The 22,570-nt window shown below is 33.5% G+C and overlaps 1 protein-coding gene across 2 annotated transcripts; it reads left to right on the plus strand.

Annotated features, from left to right (window-relative positions):
- Positions 1-862: 862 nt before the first annotated feature.
- On the plus strand, positions 863-22,179 carry LOC111057238 (class E basic helix-loop-helix protein 22). Of its 2 annotated transcripts, none has more exons than XM_022344671.2 (4): positions 863-1,203; positions 4,698-4,919; positions 9,472-9,781; positions 20,162-22,179. In XM_022344671.2, exons 2-4 carry the CDS (start codon positions 4,747-4,749, stop codon positions 20,270-20,272), a joined length of 594 nt encoding a protein of 197 aa, XP_022200363.2. In that variant the 5' UTR covers positions 863-1,203; positions 4,698-4,746; the 3' UTR covers positions 20,273-22,179. The 2 variants fall into 2 exon arrangements, with proteins under 2 accessions (XP_022200363.2, XP_022200364.2); XM_022344672.2 differs by having other exon boundaries at positions 1,202-1,378.
- The last annotated feature ends 391 nt before the right edge of the window (positions 22,180-22,570 follow it).

Below are 22,570 nucleotides of genomic sequence, written 5' to 3' on the forward strand. Positions count from 1 at the left end.
ATTCCCATTTCCTATCCTACAGAGCATAAACTTATTGAGAAGTACGGTCTTACTTTATACCATCAATTTTAGATTGAAATAATACAATTCAATTGCAACATTTTTCAAGCCAGTAAACATTCTGTTTAGAATTGAATAATTTGTTCTTTCCCTTTTGTTCGAGTGAAAACTATTTGGAGGTTCACATTGTGTGAATCAACTACTGGACTCCTATTAGCAACAAAGATACACCATAACTTTTCAATAGTTTCTATTTTAATATATTCATATTGATAACATTAAATATGACGAGCATCCATGCAAAGTGTATTGTTCAGAGACCTCTGGATTCTAGATAGTATCCACAATCGAGAAAATTCCACTTTTTGGTAAAATCCACTGTTAATATTGTTGGTTGATCTTTTCAGAACGGGCTGTCAGATCATCAATGAAGGCAAAACAGTTCTCATAAAGATCTATTCAATTTTTTGGGGTCAGTTGTCAACCGTATACCACCGGCATCGATATTAAGTAACTAAGTACTCTCATTTCGAATAATATTTTTTTAGACGGCAACTTGTCCAAAGATCACTACTTGCCATCCCAATAACAGAAACCCCAAAGTTCTTCTATTGTATAGTACACCCCTAAGGATCAGTGCAACTGAAGGGTAGCTTGTACTGAATAGTATACGTACAATAGAATTGCCAGCACATATGGCGTAAATGGCAAGCAGTTGAGGGAGTTACTCACCGAGCTTTCATTGTTTTTTAACGAAGCGAGTATTGACAATTTTCGATTAGCGGGGCCACTGTAGTCAGGGGTTGGTTGCCATGGCAACGGCCAGCATCCCGGACTGACATCTGTTCAGTACACTGCGCGCCATCTTCAGCACAAAATCGGAACTAACTTCTGTGTGCTGTTTACAACACCCGCAGGACACACGGTAGTGCACCACAGCTTCTTTGTTTGTTTCCTCAATTACATCTGCAAAAAAGTGTTATCGACTACAAATACCTCAATTTCCCAACATTCTAGAACCCCAAACTAATCTACGCACTCAACAATGTCAGTTATTTAGTTGGATTTCAACAAAGTGAAATATTGAAGTCGGGAACAGCTGACTGGTTGAAACATGCAGCCTTGCGGCGTATCTTGGTACTGAAATCTGCTGTCCTAAACGTCATCTTCACTCTTTTCACCAATAGCATCAAATCTCTGAAGGTTAGTGGAAAATCCTTTGAATGATCAGTTAACTGTGACTGATTTCTTTGAAAATATATTGAAAAAATATTGTTGTTTATGATGTGCTCTGCATATTGTTGATGAGCATGATTAATGTTTTATAGTAGGTAGTTCAGACATAAATATTATGATAATATGGAAGCTCAATAAATAGGTACGATACTTATTCTTTATGACTTGTTCAGTAAAAGGATTACATAATGAAAGAGGTGTTGACAATATTATCCAAATATTTAGAAAAGATTATTCTCTGTCTCTTGTATTTTTCATTCTTGTTGGACGTTGCTTACCAATTGATTAAGTTTTAAAAAGAACTATTGATCAAAAAATTGGTCAATAAATGGTGAGAGAATGAACTTGATGAATTTGTTGTTATGACTTGATTGCCTTATTGAACTAGGCTATTTATCTAGATCCTTTAAGGTTTTATAGGGGGATGAAAATATTTACTAATTGCATATACACTTGAGACTACTCTTGGACGAATGGAATAAATGGAGTTGTCTCTAATTAAGCATCAAATTTCTTTTCCTTAATCGCAGACAAAGAAGATCTATTTAAATCACGTAATTTGATTTGATTAACTTGATATAATTTTCCTTTACTTATATTCTCTATTTTCACTATCAATAAATCACTATCCCAGGGAGACAAGACAATTACCCTCGAGCTTGCAGAACTTTTCACCAGAAAGAAAATCTGAGGAATAAAAAAATTCTCAACACAATCTATAAATACTGTGGAGCGGTATTTGATGGCTTCACACATGTAGAGTGAATCTTGTACTGAGTCAATGGTGTAGCGGCTATAAATTTTGTAATTGCGTGCGTGGACGCTGAGTGAACACCAGACTGATTGACTCACTACAAGACTCAATACAATTGTCGGAATCGCGGGAGGCCTAAACGCTCGCTCACCCTTGATTCTTCTAATGACAAATTGTATAGTGATGAAATTTTTATAAGCAGTGTAGCGATCGCTAAACACTGAAGACGGATACCTTAAAATTATTACCTGTGAAGAATGAGCATACAAAATCATACAGGTCGAGCAAAAATCCCGATGTAGATAATTTACGGGACTGCGTCTCTAATAAGTTCTGAAGGATTAAAATACGGTATTTGGACCAAATATCGTTCAGAATATACTTCGAGAACAGAGTCTTGTCGGGTTTTAAGCTCTATTGTAGGAATTTATATGATCTATGGCTGCCACTGCTGTACAATTGATGTGTTCGCTCCTAAGTCGAGGTAGGTAACAGATAAAAGCTGATATATGAGCAGGTAAGGACAAAGAATAAATATCTTGATCTGACCCCACTCGCTACATCCACTTAGACCTGTTCCAATATCCAGCTTAATTCAATTATTCTAATGATCGTATTCGATCGGTTCTTGATAATATAGAACGTATCAGACACAATAATTGACAGGCTTAAGAAATAATCGAACTCAGAAAGCGAATTAACAAAACTGAAATATATTACAATAAAATATGTAATCATACAGTGCAGGTTCAGAATTTGATTTACAGGTTGATAATAATTTAGCATTAACAGAATAGTTAAAAAATTTCTTGTGCTTGCATGATACCATGCGTGATTCAACAGAATTTTACTATTGATAAAATTGAACAATTTTGAAAGAATAGTGAAAAAATGAATTATAAAATATTTAAAAAAAAAAAAAAATGTTCGGGGTCGTGGTTCAGGCAGCGGAGGATAGTTAATCAACTACAAATTCTTATAAATTTAATATGAATAAATTCTAGACTCTTAAATGCTAAAGCGCTTGTCGGCGTGGCCAATAATTTAACGAAGAAAAATTTATGTTTTTCTGCACTGAAATATTTTCGAAGCGTAGATTGGGGCCCCTTATGACTTATAACTCACGTGAAATTCCTTGGTAGTCGTGGTTTTCTTCTTTAGATCAAAAATCGTTTGATCGGCGGCAATCCAGGCTTCGGTTTCAGCACGTGGGGAATTTTAATTTAAATATCTCCTTCACCGAATTAATTAAGGGATAATTTACTTTAAGCTTTTAAATTTATCGATTGATGAGAACAGAAATGTACGAATAACAAATAAATTGGCCTAAAATATCGGCTCACAAATAGAACATTTAAAATCGAACAAGAAATTTTCACAAATAGGTCTTTGGTAACTATAAAAAGAGATCTGCACGGTGAGGATTTCAAAAGGGAAGTGCTGCTCTTTTTCTCTAAGCTTTTTAGGCTAGACCTTGCTTCTCAGAATCTCAATGTAATAATTTGCATAAAAATTTGCCATTGGTAGAACGCTTGTGACGTAAACATGACGTCAGTGGCAAGTAGTAGAATACAATTCCTTTAATTACAATAATAATTTAATTTAGGTAATCCTTAAAACTGCTTAATCTTATAGACATAGTTTCTCTCATACAATGTACATGTGCTAGTGTAACTGATAAGGCAGGGTTGGTGTCTGATAATAGATTAACATGTGTTGCTTTCAAACGATCACCTTCTTGGTGCTATTTCTATGCACTGTGATTGGCTTAGACCTACCAAAGAGATTTAATTACCATGTGGTTCAGTTGAATTAAGTCGTTAATGAATTAATACTCTTGTACAATTTTTATTAGGTTTGAGATTGTTATAAATAATTTCTGCCATTTTATCAATAATATAATTTCATGCTATGACCTATTTAGTTACAATAAGACCTGACATATAATATAATTTCTTAAATAATAAATAATTTCAACAATAATACATACATTTTATTTTTTTATTTTGAAATTCTTGATCCTTTATTGATAGTTTTATAATTTTTAGGAATGATATTTTACCTTGCATGAAAACCGGCATGACATTTGACAATGCTTTGAATCAGTCAGCTGCGTTCGAACTGTTTTAAAAACATCTGATCGATAGTAAACAAAGTGTAACCTCAAAATCAGTGAGCGATTCATAAATAATTTGTGCTTTATTCGCAAAATAATTATAATTTATTGAATAATTTTCCTAGAAAATATTCAGTACAGAACGGTACTCTTATCTAATATACAGTTATTGATAAGTAAGCTTTATCGCTCGGTCGCTAACTATTCCTTTAGAAAAGTGGTTAATTTTCAACATCAGCAAGTAAAAAAAAAAGACTGCCAATCTTCATTTTCTATGAAGATTGTTATTGACAAAACTTTAACAGTTTCATGCGAATTTTCAATCGATTTGATATTCTGCCGAACTCTCATCAGAGAGAAAACAGAGAGATCAGGAGAGAATCGATTGTCACAAACTTTACCATTCTACAGTAGATCTATGTTAATTGATTGGCACATTTGGATATTATAACATTGTAATACTATATGTAATTGTAATACTCATATGATGCTATCATCTACGGTACAGTTTATCACTTATACCCATACTCACCCCCCTACTTATTACCCCATCTCATCTAAAATCTCAAAATTAAGTCTTCATGTTTTCAGGTGAACTACATACCGAACTTTGAATCCGAGAGAACACTGATAAATAGAAATGGAGTCGACCGGAACATACTTTTCGACGGAAGCAGCCCAAGTGCCTGGCAGACGGACGCCGCTGGGTGCAGTGGGTCTGGGTAGTTTCTACTACCCGCCTACGGCCAGTGGCCCTCCCTCCGACGAGAACCGACCTGATCCTGGACCTCATCCGTCCCATGTCTCCAGCAGGTACCGTATAGCTAATTATCGGATAAATATATGATTGATTAATAAGTATTTCATATTTGATGTACAATTAAATCGCATCATCATGCGTCTCATCAACCACACACAAGACTAGAGCACATGTGAGATCATCCTTAAACTACCAAATATATTATTATAATATAACATGGTATTAATTGATTAAAATAATAACATTATATAAATTGATCAAATATATGACTGACTATTCTAAATAAGTAACCATGGAAGTAATGTAATGTAAGGAACCAAGTTTGAAATGTAATCGATTTATCGAGTGAAATTATGATCAATCAATCTATACAGGATAATATGAATGCAGGATATATGTGAATACAGGATGAGAAAATAAAAGAAGCAAGTGGAACGAGACAGAATAATCTGATAGTCCAGTCAAATGGTCGTTTTTTAGGAAACAGCCCCGTAAGAGTCTTTCTCGACGGTTCTATATGTATTTTAGGCGCTAAATTTGAATCTGAAATTTGCTGACAAGCCAGAGGGTGGTTTCAGCCTCAAAGCCCCCTAAATTTAGGACTTTTTAATTTTTCCATTTAATCTCGAAAACTTCAAGTTTTTGGAGAAAAATTATTTTTTACAAAATTAAAGTTAATACAATTTCCAATAAATTTGGTGGTCGCGCAGGACTCTACCATTTTTGGTTCTGAAGCTACGAATTTTCAAAAAAGGGGTATTTTTTAAGGGGTTTTCAAATTATGAAAACCCACCACTTTCACCCTATACAACTTGTATATTTTTCTAGTAATTATAAAAACCACACATAACGTAAATGAACAATTAGTTCTGAACAGTATTTCTTGGGAATTTTTGAATTCAGTAGTGGGGGGAGAGGGAATACACCCAAAAATAGAAAATCATGTTCTACAGCCAAAATACAAATTTTTGATTATAATACCTTTTCAAGGCCTTCCTGAAAAATATACATATTTTGACTGAAATCATCTTACGAGGGTTATGCTCTATGAGAATCACCCGTTAGATACATTAAATTTTAGTATTTCCTAGTGCGGGGTCATGCATATAAGGATACATCAAGGATTAAAACTATAAACACATAGCTTTTGACAGAATGATCAGATCTCGTCGTACTACAGCTCTTTCTTCTCAGCTCGTCTAAGAGGCTCAAAATCATGTATCATAGGCCTAACTGAAATTTGATAAAAAAAAGAAAATTCCTCCTTGAGTGTATTTTAGTCCATATTTACATACACAAAAAAATGGCCAATTTCAATATTCAAAACTGTGTATCTCGGTAACCCGAAATGATAAAAAATTGTACTTAGTCTTGATTTCTAGAACAGAATCTCTTCTTTCATGTGAGGTGAATGATTTTTTGTAAAAATTCAATCATGAAATAGTAAGATACGTTTGTTTCAAAAAATCAAGAAATTTGCAACACCCCTCTGGCTTGTCAGCAAATTTCAGATTCGAATTCAGCGCCCTAAAATACATATAGAACCTACAAGAAAAATTCTTCCGGGGCAGTTTCCTGGAAAACGATCATTTGACTGGACTATGATGAACTTATGAAACTAATCTTCCGGAGACGAATTGGAAGTATAAAATCAATTAGAATCATCAAGTGAAGCACTAATCTACTCTGAACAAGGAAGAATTGGAATACTTGGTAAAATTGAATGAAATAATAAATCTATTCGGAAGAAAACAAAATAGCAGTAGCAGGTGAGAGATGAGAATCACCCATTAGATACATTAAATTTTAGTATTTCCTAGTGAGGGGTGATGCATATCAAGGATACATCAAGGATTAAAACTATAAACACATAACTTTTGACAGAATGATCAGATCTCGTCGTACTACAGCTCTTTCTTCTCAGCTCGTCTAAGATACTAAGTGACACACCAATTAGCTCACGTAGATATCGGTATGCATAAATATAAATAATTAAGAGAGGCAATCCTCGAGTAGACTGCTTATTACTATGTCAATTAGAACCAGAGACAAACAATATAGAAGACTTACGCTTATCCTTTCTCTATGTTAGAACTCACTAGAAAAATCTTTATGAGAGAAATTTTCATATTCAGAAAGGTAGAATCAGATGAAATGATTGGGTCTGATTAAAAAAAATCAATCTTTCATGAAAAGGACAGGATGAAGACAAGTAGCAGGTAGATTAATTTAATTATCAAGTCTTTACAAGACAGGGTGGAGAAGTTGAAGAAATCAGATAGTTGATAAGAATCTGCTTTGGAGCTTGGACAAGATAGGATGAAACTGGCAGGTTGAATTGAATGAGATGATGAATGAAGGAAAGCTATCCTTGCTTGTGTACTCAATGGTTCTTTGTCGAATATAAAATACAATATTCTTATTATATGAGAGAATTATATGAAGCCGTAATATAGCTTAGTGAACACCACTGCGATTTGCAGGACGGAGACGGTGATAATTTCAACCATTCACCACGGTCTTTTATATTGTTTTTTGGCGAAGAATATTCTATTCTATTCTATACAACCAAGGTTGAAAATTCTTCCGCTTCCGTCATTCAAATTACATTGGTGTGTGCAAAGCTCAAATATGGTTTATTGGACATGCCAGAACATATTATTGAAGATTATAAACAATCCATGAGCTGTGAAGAAGTTTTTGAGACTACTACTCATCTCATACAATAATTTTATTCATGTGGATACAATTTCAAAACTCCTCACCAGGAGCACAAAAATGAGAATATACAGTACTCTGATAAGACCAATTGTCACATACGGCAGCGAAGCATGGACAATTCTGCAAGAAGAAAACAAAGCTCTGATGGTCTTTCAGAGGAAGGTAGTGAGGAGGATATATGGCCCAGTGTATGAGAATGGTGCGTGGAGACTGAGGAAGAACCGAGAAATAGAAACAATTCTGCAAGGCAAGAATATTCTTCGTTTCATCAAGGCTAGAAGGATAAGCTGGCTGGGACACGTGGCAAGAATGACTGAGAATAGGATGCAAAAAGTCATGTTAAATGAAAATTTAGATGCAGTCAGAAGAAGAGGAAGGCCAAGAGTGCGATGGAAGCAGGATGTACAGAGGGACCTGAGAGCATTGGGTGTCAGGGGCTGGAGAAGGAAGGCGGAAGACAGAGATAGTTGGAGGATGATTGTGGAGGAGGCCAAAGCCCACATCGGGCTGTAGCGCCAGAATAAGTAAGTAGGATACAATTTATAATTGTTGATACAAGATTGAATTGGAAGCAGCTACTATTTTAAAACATCTCATTTATTATGATAAAGCAGCATTTTATCCCGAATATCAGTCCCCAGTAACTCTTTGTGATCTACAACAGAATGATGCAATATCTGGAAGCAATGTTGCTTAGTATGGCAGCTTGAAGTTAATTAGAAATAACATGATTAAGAGATTACAAGAAATTCTGCCAGGTTCCACAAATATACTGAAAATTAGTTCATCAAAAATCTCTAGCTAGTGAATTTATAGAGCCTCTTATCCTATTATATTAAGCGAGCAATTTCTGTATATCTGTTTATATTTTTATAATTGGTTATTTATATTCATTTATATCTGGTTATTTATGTCCGACGGATCTCGAAAACGGCTCTAACGATTTTCACGAAATTTGGAACATATAGTAGGTTTATGATATAAAAGTTCGATTGCACTAGGTCTCATCCCTGGGAAAACTCGCTGAAGGATATGTACAGGATAACAATTATTCATCCTTGGAAAAACAGACGATAATTTCGTCGTCTGTCGAAACAGAAGATGTGTGTGTGTGTGTGTGTGTGTGGTGTGTGTGTGTGTGTGTGTGTGTGTGTGTGTGTGGGAGAGAAACAGAATTGTTTCCAGCTGTGTAATAAATCAGCGAGAAATATTATCTAGAAATTTTAATCGGCTTGATCAAAATAATCTGATTTGTTGACATGACATGATAATCATTCTAAACTAGAGTATATCATAATTATTTTCAAAGTTAATCTTTATTTGACAATTTTAGGTGATTATTTTGTTATACAATTTGGTTTGTAAATAATCTGAATTAGAATTTTTTGTTTTAAAATGTTTTGACTGAAAATTGAACCTGAATTCATTTGTATGGAACATAACCTAATTTCTGGAAAATTTATACTAATTTCTATACTATTTTGGTAGTTAATAAATCAAAATCCGGGGAAGAAACAGTTTTGGGCTGTGGTTGTTAGTCCTTCCACAATCATTTTAAAGAAATGTGTTCTGTTTATCAATAGTTTAAAAATAATAACGAGCGAAGCTCGGTGCCCCGATATCAGTAATATTACATAGGACTGGATGGTTCAACATATCAATGTTGTTACCATGATAACCACGTAACAAACAATGATGTTTGTAGCAATGTGAGAAATCAATCCTGGAAATCTATAATTGATTGATTTTATGGAATGCAGGCTACACCGTTATCTTCTTTGTTCAATTTTATAAAGAGAGGCTGATCATTGTAATCGACAGATTAATCATTGTAATCGACAGATTAATGAGTTTTTAGTTGAATTCTACATTTCACGTTTGCAGACTACAACAGCAGCAACAGCAACAACAGTTGAGCGGACCAGTTGTAGGGGGCAATTCGTCAGGCTCGGCCGCGTCCAAGTCGAAATCGCGTCAGGGCAAGCTGGTGAGACTGAACATCAACGCGAGAGAACGCCGACGCATGCACGACTTGAATGACGCGTTGGATGAGCTGCGAAGCGTCATTCCCTACGCGCACTCACCGTCAGTGCGGAAGCTCTCCAAGATTGCCACCCTGCTGCTGGCCAAGAACTACATCCTCATGCAGGCCAATGCACTCGATGAACTGCGCAGACTTATCACTTACATTCAGGTGAGGATTATTGTTTTTATCGAACTTCTGCTTCAGAGTTCAGGTACAGCAATCAATGAAAACTTCCGAAAGCTTTCCAAGATCGGACGAATACTTATAATTTCAAAATCAAATCAAATTTTATTGCCTTACAAAAAATATTCACAAATGGATACAGATTACAAAAAGAAATATTTTAGAATAAGAAGTATAATTTTTTTAACATAATAATATACTAATTCGGCGAAACCAGCAAAACCACAGTTTGAGTGCCGGTGACGAGTACCAAAACAGATAACGATACTATTACTTCCAATAGAAAAACTTTGATTCAACAAGGTAAGCTTAACTATAATGTATTATAACAACTATACAATTCAATCAAGGTGAATTTACATTCATGTATTTGTGAAAATATTCACAAATGGATACAGATTACAAAAAGAAATATTTTAGAATAAGAAGTATAATTTTTTTAACATAATAATATACTAATTCGGCGAAACCAGCAAAACCACAGTTTGAGTGCCGGTGACGAGTACCAAAACAGATAACGATACTATTACTTCCAATAGAAAAACTTTGATTCAACAAGGTAAGCTTAACTATAATGTATTATAACAACTATACAATTCAATCAAGGTGAATTTACATTCATGTATGGATTATACATAGGAAATGCAGATTATACATCCGCATTATAAATCAAGTTTAAATTTATATGTTTTTATGATCCAGGCATAAGGACAGAGACACTGGATGCGTTTTCTGAAACGAGTCGGCGAGACACGACAGGACAGAAAGCTCTCTGATTGGCTGATTGATTTTGCTATTCAATGCCAATTAAATAGACAACCAATATCCAATAGACATTGGGTTGGAAATAAAAATTTGTTGATTATCAAAAAACAACCACTCGGAGAGTTTCCTGTTCTGTCATGCTGTGCCGACTTGTCTGAAAAAAACGCCACCTGTGTCTCTGCTCTAAGGATCTGTTTTTATGCCGAGCGTATTTTTAAAATCAGTCTACGAATTGTACGTTAAGGGTTACTTGGGTGTACTTGAGACACAAAGATTTGATCATGTCAAGCACTTTTAAAGATGAGTTTCTGAATGTCCGTAAGTGAAACTGTATTATAGGGTTCAGTTGATGAGCTGGGTACGGCTTTCTTTCGTAATACAGTATATTGGTGAAGTTCTTGGAGATGCGTTGTAGAGAGGTGGGAGAAGCATTATTGGTTAAAGGCGAATTTGAGTATATGATTTGCAGTATCCACCTTGGAAATTCTCAGTACAGCTGTCAGCAAAGTAATAATTGCCAACATTCGGTAACGGATAGGCACCAGAAGAAGAAAATGAATATATTGGATTTGGATTAGATATTTGATGATGTATGGTAGAGAAAGTGATGATTCATTACATACCAGACGTAACTGGAAAAACCTTTACCACAGTCATAACAGGCTAATGTGTTTGTTTCATTTCATTTTTGCTCACAGTAATGGTCAATAACAATGGAAAGAGTTCCATTGACTCATGAGCCTTTTACCAAGCCATAGTCGGACTACCGGTACAGTAGGCTACACGCTTGTCAGTTGTTGAACAAGGATAGAATGATGGAAGAGACTGATTGATTGATTAAATGCGTTAATAAAGGATGGAATTGAGAATCTTGGTCCTCTCTGCCACATATCTTGCTATATTTCATACAAAGAAATATATATTACGAAATCGAAATCACACAGGAATATTGAACGAATCTAAAAACAAAACTTCCGAAAATAATGGTACAGAATTGAGTGAGGAAGCTACAGTAAAACGAGGGAGAGAGCAAAAACATTGAACCTTTATCTTTATTATCATTGAACCTTATTATCTTTATTCTAAAACGTAGGCTAGATGTGTCAGTAGTGTAATGCGGATTGCATAATCGACATTTACCAGGTGCTCCAGGAGCTCATGAATAATTCGAGCTTGAAATTCAATTATCATTCTTATAATAAAACTTGAAGTGCATATTTTCCATAGAATGAAATTCACTTGAACATAATTTGTTTCAATTTATATAAAAATAAAATTGAGAAACACAGAATTGGAAATAGAAAGGTATTCTGAAGATTTTTCCGAACAGATTTTCTGTTGCAGTACCTTACTAAAATGGGGTTTTCATTGAGCATTCCTCATCTTTGAAATTGAATGGAACAATCTCCATGTGAGATTTATAGTTTTGTTTAAATGGTCAATATCATGATCCATGAAATATGATAATGTTCAAATGGACATCCCGATGGTCGTGTGGTGGGGGATCCGAAAAAATTAATTTTTCTCATTATTCTGGTGTACAAATTGGACTAAATCTCATTGCTGAGTTGATATGAGTACTGTAGACTTTTCGAGCATTGATGGTCTACGTCTTATTGGCAGAAATCTGTGGCTTAGTATAGCCCTTTAGCGGAGTCAAAACACACGATCTCTGTGGCCAGTCAAAATTACCACTGCGACATATAACCTGGATGGATATCTCACAACCAGAATATCAATTGCCTTGTAAGATATTTGGCTTTTTGAAACGTCTTGCTTAAATCGAATAAAGTCCAGATCCATAACATCAAGTTAAAGCTATAGAAAATCGATAATCATTAGCTGTATTCGTCAAGCAGCTGAGATCTTGTGTATGATGACTGCCTCTGATTCTCATGCGCATTCAATGTACAGTAACAATAATCTTGGCTGACCTTGCGATCCATTGCTGTGCTGGTGCTTTTCGAACATTTCCCAAACTATTTTTCACAAATTTGTTCCCTACTTTGCGATGAGTACTCTCGGTAGGACGACTATTGTGACCGAAACATTGCTTGTACAGAGAAATTATTTTTATTTTTTTGAAGATATTTCATCATTTTTATTTTTCATCAAACGCTGTAACTTTTCATTTTATTTGGTAATTAAAATTCATTTTTTTCATTAATTTCATTTTATAACACTCCCATTACATAATATGTAGTCCTCATGAGGAAATCGCACCTCACCCATAATCCCATCTCACATCATAAGAAATCGATATTGATTTTTAGAATAATAGATAATTTTGAGAATGACTGAATATTTTCCCACTTAACTTTCATTGGTTGTCATTATAATACAACTGAATAACGGAACGGTACTCCTATTTGCCAGATAGGGATTGGTCAAGTTCTCTCTCACCTTATAACAGCCTTATTGGCTGTTTTCATGACCATCGAATTTGATTTTTGTTGTATCTCATCTTCTGTTACTCCATCAACACCCATTGGCTTTGTCATGATCAAATTGTTACGGTACTTGTTCATTGGTTCAGTTTTGTATCAATTGAGTTATTTCTTATCAATCTCTCTTTTGCTATTACTGAGTCGAAGAAATTGCTGCTCTCTTATTGGCTAGCTTGTGAGTGGATCATCTGTCACTCTACTTCCACTGCTCATCCCCATTAAAAGTGTAATTGATGCATCCTCATTGTTCTTGATGACTTATCTCTCTTTCAATTTCCATTCGGTGTGACTATGCTGACAAAATTGCTCTCTTGTGATTACTTTGTGATTTTTTAATCTTAATTCCACTAAGAATTATAGGAGTGGCCGTAGTCGAGTGGATCAGATGCTGGCTTTATGATTCAGAGGCCCGGGTTCAAATCCCGGCCCGGGCAAGATATTTATCTCGGGCCACTCCCGTGTTTCGGATGGACACGTTAAGCCGTCGGTCCCGGCTGCCTAAAAAGCAGTCGTTAGGTCATGTCAGAGGCCCTGAAATTTATCAGTTGCGACCTGAAAACTCTGACACCAGACCTGAGCCAGCCAGGTCACTCGATATTATTATTACTAAGAATTATTTTAAATTCTATATAGTCCAGGCGCTGGCTTACATTGAGCATACATGAGAGAGGCAGAGAATTTGACTTCGGATTATTGTTAGGGGGTCTTTAGTGTATATGAAACTCGATGTCGTCACGTCCCAGGGTGGTCGACAGCTTGGGGGGGAGGGGGGTAAGTTGTAAAAAACGCGCGCTTATAAAATCGCCTGTCTTGCAGTTACCATTCATAGTACAGCTTTTAATTTTTTCTCAATACTATGTACACATAACTGGCTTCCAATCTAGTCCTCTACACTTTTGCGATAAACTGCATAGTTTTTCCGTAAAAAAATAAAATATCTCGAAAAATGTATTTTTTTATTATAGACTTTTTGTTATTTCTCGAATATTGAAGTCATTAGCCGACTTAGAGGAAAAGGCTCCCAATAAACGTTGTAGGCCGTTTCTTCCTGAATCCAATGATATATATATTTTAGGGGTTACGATCATAGATGCGGCGGTGGGAGGGTAATAAGTAGCACTGTTACGCTGCGGCGCGGTCCTCCCCCATGATTAATGCGCGTAATGGCCTGTCTATCGCATCGCTCCTACTAGTCTGTGCATTCAAATTATGTATTTCAGGAACGCTATCTATGTATTTTCGGTCGCTGAACACGATTTTTCAACTCTCAAGTCTCAATAATTGATCATTTTCATCATAATATACAAATTATGGTCAAAATTACAAACTTCATCTCATCATTATTTATGATTACATTGTAATGATAAACCATCTTGTTAGGAATCCTATATGTGTTTCTCAGTCGATGAAAAGCTGATATTCCATTAAGAGAGAATAATTATTCGATTTAGTTCAATGATCACTTTGGAATTGCGAAAGTCAAGTAATGGAGTAAGTTAAACAAATAATATAGGCTACCCCATATAGAGCACCGTGTAACAGGAGTAAAATATTTTCGTAATATAAATTTACAGTTGAAGCACAAATAATGCCAATTACTCCCATGTGATATAACTAAATATTTTATTACAAAGGAAATACAACTCTAATGCTGCGTTTACACCAAAGTTATTAACGAGATGTTAATATAACTTAATCTTTATAGATTCTATGAGATTGAACATAACTTATCATACTAATGATGGACATATGTGTTTGCCAAGTTCCGTTCAATCTAATAGAATCTATAAAGATTAAGTTAACATTTTGTTAATAACTTTTGTGTAAACGCATCAACTGATTTCTGTAACTTATATCTATGAATAGATACTTTTCATCTGGCTGAGTTCGACTGATTGTCTTGGGGTGGTACTTGAACGAAAGTGGAATGGGAGATATCTTTGTTGAATTTGAAATATTTGGAGAATACTGTTGAAAATCTATTGAGGGGAGATCAGTATAATTAAGGTTTGAGAGCAAGCAATCAATTCAATGAAACAACTACAAGGACTCATGAACGGTTCAAATATGAGAGATTGTCAAAGTATATTTGAAAGAAAAGTCAGGAGCTATTTGTGGAGTTTTTTTAGAATCACAATTCCAAATTAATAACTACTTTAAAATTCATGACTGATTATTTTAACATGGTTAAATTATCTTAAATTGTATTCATGCTCATAAGGAAGGACTCTGGTATTGCACATAGAAACTGTTCGAGAAAAGATCCCATAATTTTTTCATTCAATCACACAAACTATGTTATAAAGTCTGTGTCATATCTAGAAAATATAAAAAAATACCCATAGAAGTGAAAAATAATTTCCAATAAGGAAAACTCTATACAGTCAATACATTGACTCTCTGTCAAATGAAACCTTGAAAATTTAATAAATGTGACAACCGATCATGCTTTAGAGCAAACCCTCATTCGATCATCCAAAACTGAGTGATTGGAATAGCTAGTTCTTCAAAGGCTTTCCTAAAATGGCTGCTACTACATAAATAAATCTTCCATCAAAGATATTCCGTTCAAGTATGTTGGCATCATTATGGATATCACTGGAGACTGTGAAGAAAGTCATCTAATGAAGTAAAACAAGAATAATGAGAGATGAGAATGATTTCCAGAAGGATAATCTTCTCCAGAGAACATTACATTTTTCTTCAAGACTCTGATGGACAACAGAATCTGCATAATGTTATCAATGGTCTGGAAGCAAGTGAAGAAGTGTGTGATTCTCTTTTGAACATATAGAAAGAAATAGTTATTCAGTCTCCAACGATTTTTATCTGAACATAGTTGTGGCAAATTGTTAAAGTGTATTCTCACCTATAAAAAGAAACAGAGTTCTTTCATTCTCCACGATGCAATCAAACAAAAATCCTAGTCTTAGTTGATTCTAGAACAAACAGATCTGATCTCTGTATTTTTACTAGGCTATTAAAGATAATTCAGCATTGAAGTTTTAGTACAGCATGCATTTCTATAATAACCGCAATCTCTGTCAACATCTGATGGATATTTGAAAAAAAAACTCGTAATCTCACTTGGCCCATGAAATTGTAAGTGAAACTAGTTGTGGATTTGACTAAATCCCTAAATATCGTTGACAAATTCGCATAATGATGACATGGCTCTCCTGAATTCAACTCCTACTTCACTTTTCAAAACTTCAATACGCTGCAAGATTATGGAAACTTTGTGATGAGAAGAGTTATGAAAATTCTCAATAAAGATGGAGTGATACAGGTGGACATAGCTTTTCATGTCTATGGTCTAAAATCAAACAAAGGTAGTGAACATATTAGAAGCAGCAGAGTAAAAGAATCACTCCAATAATATGCTCTCCAAACCATCGAGACTTGATTTCTAAATCTGTGGCAGAGATTTATTAATGTGACATGCAAGAATCTATAAAGGAATAATCCATACGTTAGCTACGTGCAGGAATATATACATTCATTCATTCATTTGTGGATGAAATTACAAATCATATAAATATGTTTGGGAAAGAATAACAGGCATGGCAAACTATTCGAATCCCAAATTTTGATACTGAATAACTTGTTACCATTTCAAAACAGTCTGAACGGGAATACCATAATGGATGAATCAATCAAAAGTTAGTGAAAGATCATTATAATAATACTGTTAGAAATAATATGAATGAATATTTAAATTTTCATTTCATTTTGATTTGACACATATCTATTATTATATTGGATATAATTTCTCAAAAGTTCACGACAAACTGAAGATTCACGAAAGATTAACATTTTCATACTAAACATAATCATTATGATAATGAATGAATGATGAATTCCATTTCCACCATGAAGAACTAAGAAATTCCACTAATATTTCTTGGATATTAACTGACCACTATATCAAGTAAGCGTGGCCAGTGTGCAATTTTAATAATATAATTTAGCCTGCAGTGCATCACAATAAATTAATTTGAGATACAAACAATAGAACATAAACACATATAAATATTATCATTATCCTATCCTAATATATTTCTTGAAACCCAAGTTTCGTTTATTTCAAACAGTCATTTCTTAGTTTCCTTGCAGAATGAGATGAAGTTTGTAATTTTGACCATAATTATTATATTATGATGAAAATGATCAATTATTGAGACTTGAGAGTTGAAAAATCGTGTTCAGCGACCGAAAATACATAAGATAGCGTTCCTGAAATACATAATTTGAATGCACAGACTAGTAGGAGCGATGCGATAGACAGGCCATTACGCGCATTAATCATGGGGGAGGACCGCGCCGCAGCGTAACAGTGCTACTTATCCCCCTCCCACCGCCGCATCAATGATCGTAACCCCAAAACTATATATATCATTGGATTCAGGAAGAAACGGCCTACAACGTTTATTGGGAGCCTTTTCCTCTAAGTCGGCTAATGACTTCAATATTCGAGAAATAACAAAAAGTCTATAATAAAAAAATACATTTTTCGAGATATTTTATTTTTTTACGGAAAAACTATGCAGTTTATCGCAAAAGTATAGAGGACCAGATTGGAAGCCAGTTATGTGTACATAATATTGAGAAAAAATTAAAACCTGTACTATGAATGGTAACTGCAGGACAGGCGATTTTATAAGCGCGCGTTTTTTACAACTTACCCCCCTCCCCGCCAAGCTGTCGACCACCCTGGGACGTGACGACATCGAGTTTCATATACACTAAAGACCCCCTAACAATAATCCGAATTCAAATTCTCTGCCTCTCTCATGTATGCTCAATGTAAGCCAACGCCTGGACTAATACAAATCTACTTGGCTGTCTATATGATGATACAATTGTTTCTCTCTCATTGGGTAGAATATGATTGGTTCATTTCATAGGGAGTCCGATCTCACTAGGTGTCAAATCTGCAAGATTGTAGAAATGAATCTGGAAAAAACAAACCTGTTCTATCTCACTGTTATTCAAATCCTATTTGCTGAGCTTTTAAATTATCTGTTAGTAACTCCTATCATCAGTGAACATGATGATGAAATAGATACTCTATTTTTGCGACATCCATCCACTCTGCTCCCATTGACTTTCGCATTGATAAATAAATAACTTTTCTCTCATTGGTTTCCCTGTGAGTGGTTCAATTCTCCTTCCCTCAACTGCAATTCACCATCGTTTTAACATCGGAATTTCTATTCTCTGATTTGATAAATTGTGATTGGTCAAATACTTCCTTACTCAAGTCTCATTGGCTGCAGGAATGACGACAATATGGCCTCTCTTACTATTTAGTTTGTAATCTATCTTACTCAATTCCAATTGGCTGTCACCATTATTCTATTCTATCATTGGTTAGCTCGAGAGTGGTTTCTCACTCAAATCTCTGCAGTTATCACAAAAAAGTTGTTATTTTCATTTGTTATCTTGCTGTCAAACTGTTAGGCCTATACATTTATCTTATTGAGCTTATTATTTGACAATAAGTTCATACCCTATTTTTTGTAATTATTATTAAAATCCATATCATATTATTTACAATTTTTTTTTATTAAAATGACTAGGAAAAGGACTAGAATTACATAGATCAACGCAACAACTAGATCAACGGAACACATAATCATGATAAATTAAAAATTATACAGATTCTCTGAAAATATTTATTGGATTTCGCAATGCACCTGATTGATACATTTACAAAATGTACTTGATTTGTATTCTTCAATTTATTTAAATAATAAATAACTACCTCTTTTCATTTTTTTCTGCAGAGTTGCGCTTGTTGTACAATTTCTCAAATGCTCCATTTGTTGTATTATTATTTTTGAGCTCTACAACTCAAATTCTCTTTCTAAATTTTCTCTTCCTCTTTTTATATATTTTCTTCCATAGTATAACCCTTCATTAAATTTCCAGGACTTGACCCAAATATCTTCTCTTCTAATCCCATTAGTTATACTGAATCGTTGTGGATTTTTAATAAATTTTAGAATATTTCTTTTGTTCTCTTTTCTATTGTAATATTATGCTATTAGATATGCCATAAAGGTTCGCATTGGAAGTAATCAGTGATGAACCAATGTATGTATAAAATAAATGAAGAGAAACCATTTTTATAAGAATTTTACACTCACTATATAAGTTTTAAAAACCATTTTCTATACTCATCAAGAAGAATAGAGGGATGATATTATGAATTTCCAATTCTTGCACTTAATAATAAAATTATTGTGCTTTTCTGTGGTGAAATGGCTCAGGTCCATTGTTTATCTGAAGTAGAAATAATTCATTCATCTTGGTTTGCAATAAGATTTAGCTTAAAGTAAATTTTCAACTCCTAAAAATGTTTAATATTTCACTGTATTCACAAATAGTAGTCATAACAGGAATTTATACAATGTCCGGTCTGAAATTCTAAATCTGTTGTTTGGTCTCTGAATTGGGAATTGACTTATCAGTGTATATCAGTATATGAATTGACAACCTTGAGACTTGATTCAAAATTAGAAATTACAGTAGTTTTATGTAAATGTGCTTGTAGAATCTTCGCGCATTGCAATTTACTGCCAATAAGTGAATAATATTGTAAAAAATTACCGTACATCTAAAAATTACAGAACTCATTGACATTTACTGAACCGGTTTGAATTTAATACACAAATTGATTATGGACTTCAGAAAGAATTTTATGTATATTAAGGCTAAAAATAAACTTTCTACTGGTGATACTTTTCAAAGCTTTTTGATTTTAATATTCAAGCTATCAAAATGAAAAAGTTTCCTCAGTAAAACATTTTTTCCCATTATTACTTTTCGAGATATAAGCGCCTCATAGTTTAATTTTTTTGGACTTGACATTTAAAAAATGGTAGGAGATTAATTGTATCCACTAAATTCAATGTATTCATTTAGATATACCATATTCTATTTTTATTGTTGATAGAAAAGTATATTTTCTAATATTTAAATATCAGTACCGTATCTTAGAAAATGTTTATAAGCCGCTGTTTATTCACATCCATCACCATATCACTTGAATACAGTATTAGTATGAAATATTAGGATCTTATTCAAATACGATAAAATACTTTACTATACTTTGACATAGTTTCTTAATTGTGCTTATTTATTTCAGGCTCAAGGAACGATGTCGATTCCACCAGGATTCGATCTGCAGGCTGCCATGATGCCTCCAGGGCAACCCCCCACTTCACCACCCCCGTCTTCTGACCCACCATTGACATGAGTAACAAATGAGAAATTTCAAATAATTAAAACTTCAACAATGATTGTGTGATAAAGGGTTATTATGGCATTCCATTCTTAAATTGTCTGGTTTGAGTTGTTTTTGTCACACTGTCATCCATCACAATATTTACCTAAGATTATTTCATATACTAATTGGGATTTCATTCTAGTATTACCTGGCGTAATACGATTTTCTGATTTGCATTGTACATTCGGTTTATGTAGTAGAGATCACATATTTTTGCAATGCAAGTTCCAAGAATCTTGAAAATTCTTCACTACTTTATGAACTACAGTAGGCCTACTAAGTAAGAATGTTAGGATTTTTAAGAAATTAATGTAATTCTCATTATTATTACGTACTGTTGTCAATATTCATGAAGGAGATGAACAATTCATAATATTTTTCAATCATTATGCTAGTTTTTACAGAGAACGATTATGAATGATTGTTTCAAAGAGGATAGAAGAGTCATATGGTAGTTATTATATTGATGTCCTAGACTGTGGCATTTAACTCACAACATTTGCATTCATTAAAACAGAAAACATTTTTTCTCATTTGAATTTCACAAACTCTTTGGAGTTGTGGTCTGGATAAATTTTTAATCAATACTTGAGCATTACATTACTCAATATAAGTTACATTATCTATTCAAATATACAAATTTATGTTAATGGCTCATCGTATACATGAGAGATAATATTTCTAGAATTCATTATTTTGATATTAAGATGAATGCCTCCATCCATCATTCCAAGTAAATGCTACGAATCAGCAGATTAATAGAATTTATCATTTCACATATTATTTCAAAATCTGATTTCATAAAATTTGTACAAAATTACAATCCTAAAAAGCAATAATATAATAAAACTCAAAGTAGAAGTAAGTTATTGGCTCTTGTAATTCGAATTTTATGTACATTTTTTCTCATTTGATAAAGGGAATAAAACCCTACGTTTCATTTAAATAGACCTGGAATGTTTCTAGGTTTAGAATAATATGTTTGAGATCTATCTTGTAGTGTATGATGGATGAGGAATAGCAGATATTCTTCGTTTAGATATCTAATTTTAATTTTAATAAACTCATTAAACACTCAAATTAATGCCAAGTTACTATTCACATTGGTAGGAGCTTGAAACTGCTTTGTTTAAAACTTATTTAATATACCAATGGAATCCATAATCAAGTTTAATCAACAGCAGCCTATCATCAATCTTATTCATTCATTTATCGATACAATTATTAAAATTATCTATGGAAAAAAGGGAACGGGTCATGGATGTATTTTTGTTTTTTCAAATAATTTAATGTTTAACAAATGTTGGTTGGCTATGCTGAACAAGTATGACGGTAATTTCACTTGTTAAATCGATAATAATTATTTGAAACGATCTTTCGTCCTTGAGTGTATCAATAGCTTCGTTCTATCATCAATGTTGTGCTTGAGTTGTTTTCATTCCAATCTCTCAAAATAAGAACGAGATTTTAAACAATAAATTTGTTTCTAGTCATCAGACTGTTTCACAGTACCGTCCATTCTCATTCAAACTTGAAATGTACTGATATTTTAATAGTTTATCATTGAATATTACAGCATTTTAATAGACAATTATACAAAATTATTCTATTCATTCTCCTAGTCGATAAAAACGAGCAACAGTATTTTGGTTGTGATTTATAAATATTTATTAAAGGATTGCCCATTTACAAGCAATAATAGTTATAAAATATTGATAATAATGGAAATTAGAATATAATAGATGAATTATTCATATTGATATTATTTAACACCGTATTGAGTCAATTTTACTGATGATAATGTTTTATGCTTGGTTATTGAATTATTGTATTTGATAAATTAACAATATAGAAGAGAAAAATAAATAATATTAAAGATTTCAGGTATCTCTTATTTTTTCTCATGCATTGACCTCTATAAATAATATTGTATGTATGTATAATAATGCATTAAATCTTCAAATCTTATAAATTAAAACTATGGCAAAACTTGAATTCTCAGTAATTTCCTCCATAGCCAAAAATTTGTTTTTTTTTTCAAAATATTCTATTGAATTCATTCAATTAATACCGTACTGATCAATTATTATAAACAGCTCCTGTCATAATGAGTGTTGTAACTGTACTGTAATATAAAGTTACAAACAAATATAGAAATTGATTTCCTCCCAGCATACTTATTGCTATTTCTGATGATATATTTGACTTTGGACACGGTCATAAGGTTTTTTATTTATTTATTCATATGGATTTTATTGGCAGAGAGAT

The sequence above is a fragment of the Nilaparvata lugens genome, chromosome 3 (genome assembly GCF_014356525.2).
Source record: "Nilaparvata lugens isolate BPH chromosome 3, ASM1435652v1, whole genome shotgun sequence".
Taxonomy (NCBI): domain Eukaryota; kingdom Metazoa; phylum Arthropoda; class Insecta; order Hemiptera; family Delphacidae; genus Nilaparvata; species Nilaparvata lugens.